The sequence below is a fragment of the Cebidichthys violaceus genome, unplaced genomic scaffold (assembly GCF_023349555.1).
Source record: "Cebidichthys violaceus isolate CVI_PGR_0920_01 unplaced genomic scaffold, fCebVio1.0.p SCAF_5, whole genome shotgun sequence".
NCBI classification, from domain to species: domain Eukaryota; kingdom Metazoa; phylum Chordata; class Actinopteri; order Perciformes; family Stichaeidae; genus Cebidichthys; species Cebidichthys violaceus.
The window spans coordinates 6,370,534-6,373,033 of record NW_027176705.1 but is presented as its reverse complement, the minus strand read 5'-3'; the positions used below and the strand labels follow the sequence as shown (position 1 = coordinate 6,373,033).

The following is a 2,500-nucleotide window of genomic DNA, read 5'->3' as shown; positions in this document are numbered from 1 at the left end:
CAGTGAGGAAGATAGAGAAAAAAAGAGACTGTCCATTGCAAGTCTTTCATTAAAAATAAAAGTAGTGTTGTTGGTTACAGCTTGACAAATGTGGATAGTTGCACATATTTAATACAATTTTTGAACACATTACTGTAGGCTTTGTTAACTTGTGATGGGCATTTGTCATTATATTTGTAATTTTGTAGAGTATACGATAAAAAGAGTGAGATGAGAAGAGCGATAGAGCCGGCAGACAGTGAGCCTAGTTTATCTCAAAGACATGGAGACAGACTTTGTCCAAAGTTCAACAATAATCCCAACCTGCATCTCTACGGCTCATTTAATAATTAACATCCTGTGATTTTAATCTGTACACAAACATGTGTTGTCTCCATAAGGCTTCCAAGAAATTAATCCGGCTGGCCACTAAAAAATGAATTACAGCCATAATTTGTTACTGGTTATATACAGATTAAACAAACAAGATAGACCATGTTAGTTAATGAGCTTCAGAGGTGCTGGTAGGTGAAGAGCCAGGCTAGTGGTTTCCCCTGAATCCAGTTTTTTATGCTAAGCTAAATAAACCATCTCTTGGCTCTAGCTTCATATCTAACACAGAAAAGTATGTACTAGTAGTACTAAAATATAAGATACTGAAAGTTATTCTTTTCTGCACAGGGAAAGCAAAGATGGAGTGACACATGTAGATTCCTCTCATGCTGTGTGTGTACAGTGTAGTGATCTTTTCTGTGTATATGATGCTTGTGTGGCTTCATCTCACCTGAGGTCTGCATGAGGTAGACTCTGGCAGCATTGGCTGCCCCCCCACACAGGAACACTCCCGTTAGCATGATACATAATGATGTGAGGGAGGCTGTCATTGTCTCCGTGTCTGTTCCAGTGGTGTAAATGGTGTCAATCACTTTACCCAGGAAGAATGGAGCAGACATGGTGACTCCACTGGAGACCGTTAGGAAGCCCAGAGCAGCTGATGTGGAAACAAGAACAGACAGAAAAACTGAAAACGTTCATTTAAACGAATGATTGTGGAAAGCAAAAACCCAGGGCTACAATTTATGAAAGGATGTTTTAGCATCATATTTCCAAGGGGTTATGAAAGACACTTGGGGTTATTCAAGGCTTAAAAGTACTTTAAAAGAGCCATGAACAATGCAACTCAGTTACTTAAGACACGTATGGGAGGGAGGCTTGTAGTGACTGATAAGAAAAACTAAGAAAACATAGCTGCATGCATCCAAGTGTCAAAAGTGCAAAGTCTACATGTCGCTTACATTTTTACTTTTATCTAATACTGCAGTGATTTATAACTTTGTTATAACATATGAAACAAGTGCTCATATACATGAGACCAGCTGGAACAACCAGAAATAATCCAGTTTTTCCTGTTTCCTGATGCGGCAGAAGGTTCTCTCTAATAATTAGGCGACATGCAAGAAAACAGATCAATTGAAGGAAAAGTATCTGCAGACTAGATTCAAGTTCCAAAATCTTTATTGGACTGACTACAGTATTTGTAACATTTAAACCCCACAGGGTCCTAAAACAAAACATTTGTTACACATTTTCCTACAATGGGAAAAACATAATTTAACGTTTTGAGACCTTTTGTGATCATCTTATCAGGAACACATCTAAAGGCAATAGACCTTCAATTGGTGAGTCAATGATGATTGGAGATGTGCTGTGGATGGACATACCTTATTTTGTCATGGATATGGTGGGACAGGTACATGTAAAGGGGTTCTCAGTATACACATACACATATATATATATATGTATCCTGTGTGTGTATATATATATATATATATATATATATATATATATATATATATATATATATATATACACACACACACACACACACATACCTGCCAGTCTCCATCTCTCCGGGTGAGCGAGTTGCCAAATCCTTTTAACATCATCCAGGGGGACCGTGGTCGGTGTTTGGCCGCTCTCCGTGTCCGCCTGGGTCTTCACTGATCCGGCCGGTGTAGGTGTAGAGGCGGCTGACGAGGAGGCAAAGGCAACAGGTGTGTGTGTAAGTGTCCGCGCTCGGCCCGTCGGCGTGTGTGAACAGAGTACGGAGAGACCTCTGAGTGGACTGCAGGGCGAGACAGACACGAGGGGCCCGGAAGAGGAGAGAAGGAAGCCGGGTGTCAGATGGCCCGATGATGACTTGACCCCGGTCCACGGTCTCTTCCTTCGGAGGGCGGCTGAGAGAGTCAGACGGTGCTCGAGCCATAACGTCCTCGGCTGTGTTGGCTCGAGCTTGGACACGCGTGAGCACCTCGACAAGTGAACTAAGAGCCGCATCATCCGCGTTGAGTTGTTGATACTAGCTCAACAAACAAGTCAAAGAAATACAAGTATCGTCTTCGGTGGTCAGTTAGATTCAGTCACGTTAAAGTGTGAACTGTACATTGTAGCCCTTCAACTGGTGGGTCAACACACCGTATCCATAGTGGAGCTTCTTGCCGCTACATTGTTGAGTTTAGAC

The 2,500-nt window shown here is 41.9% G+C and overlaps 1 protein-coding gene across 1 annotated transcript in view; it reads right to left on the bottom strand.

Annotated features, from left to right (window-relative positions):
• The window catches only part of abcb10 (ATP-binding cassette, sub-family B (MDR/TAP), member 10), a 9,158-nt gene that overhangs the window by 6,357 nt on the left and 301 nt on the right, over positions 1-2,500 (bottom strand). The window contains exons 1-2 of the mRNA XM_068730776.1: positions 1,872-2,500; positions 764-970 (exon numbers count right to left, since the gene is read on the bottom strand). The exon at positions 1,872-2,500 is cut by the window's right edge and continues 301 nt beyond it. Of these exons, the coding sequence (XP_068586877.1) occupies positions 764-970; positions 1,872-2,319 (655 nt within the window). The 5' untranslated portion in view covers positions 2,320-2,500. The remainder of the gene's footprint in view (positions 1-763; positions 971-1,871) is intronic.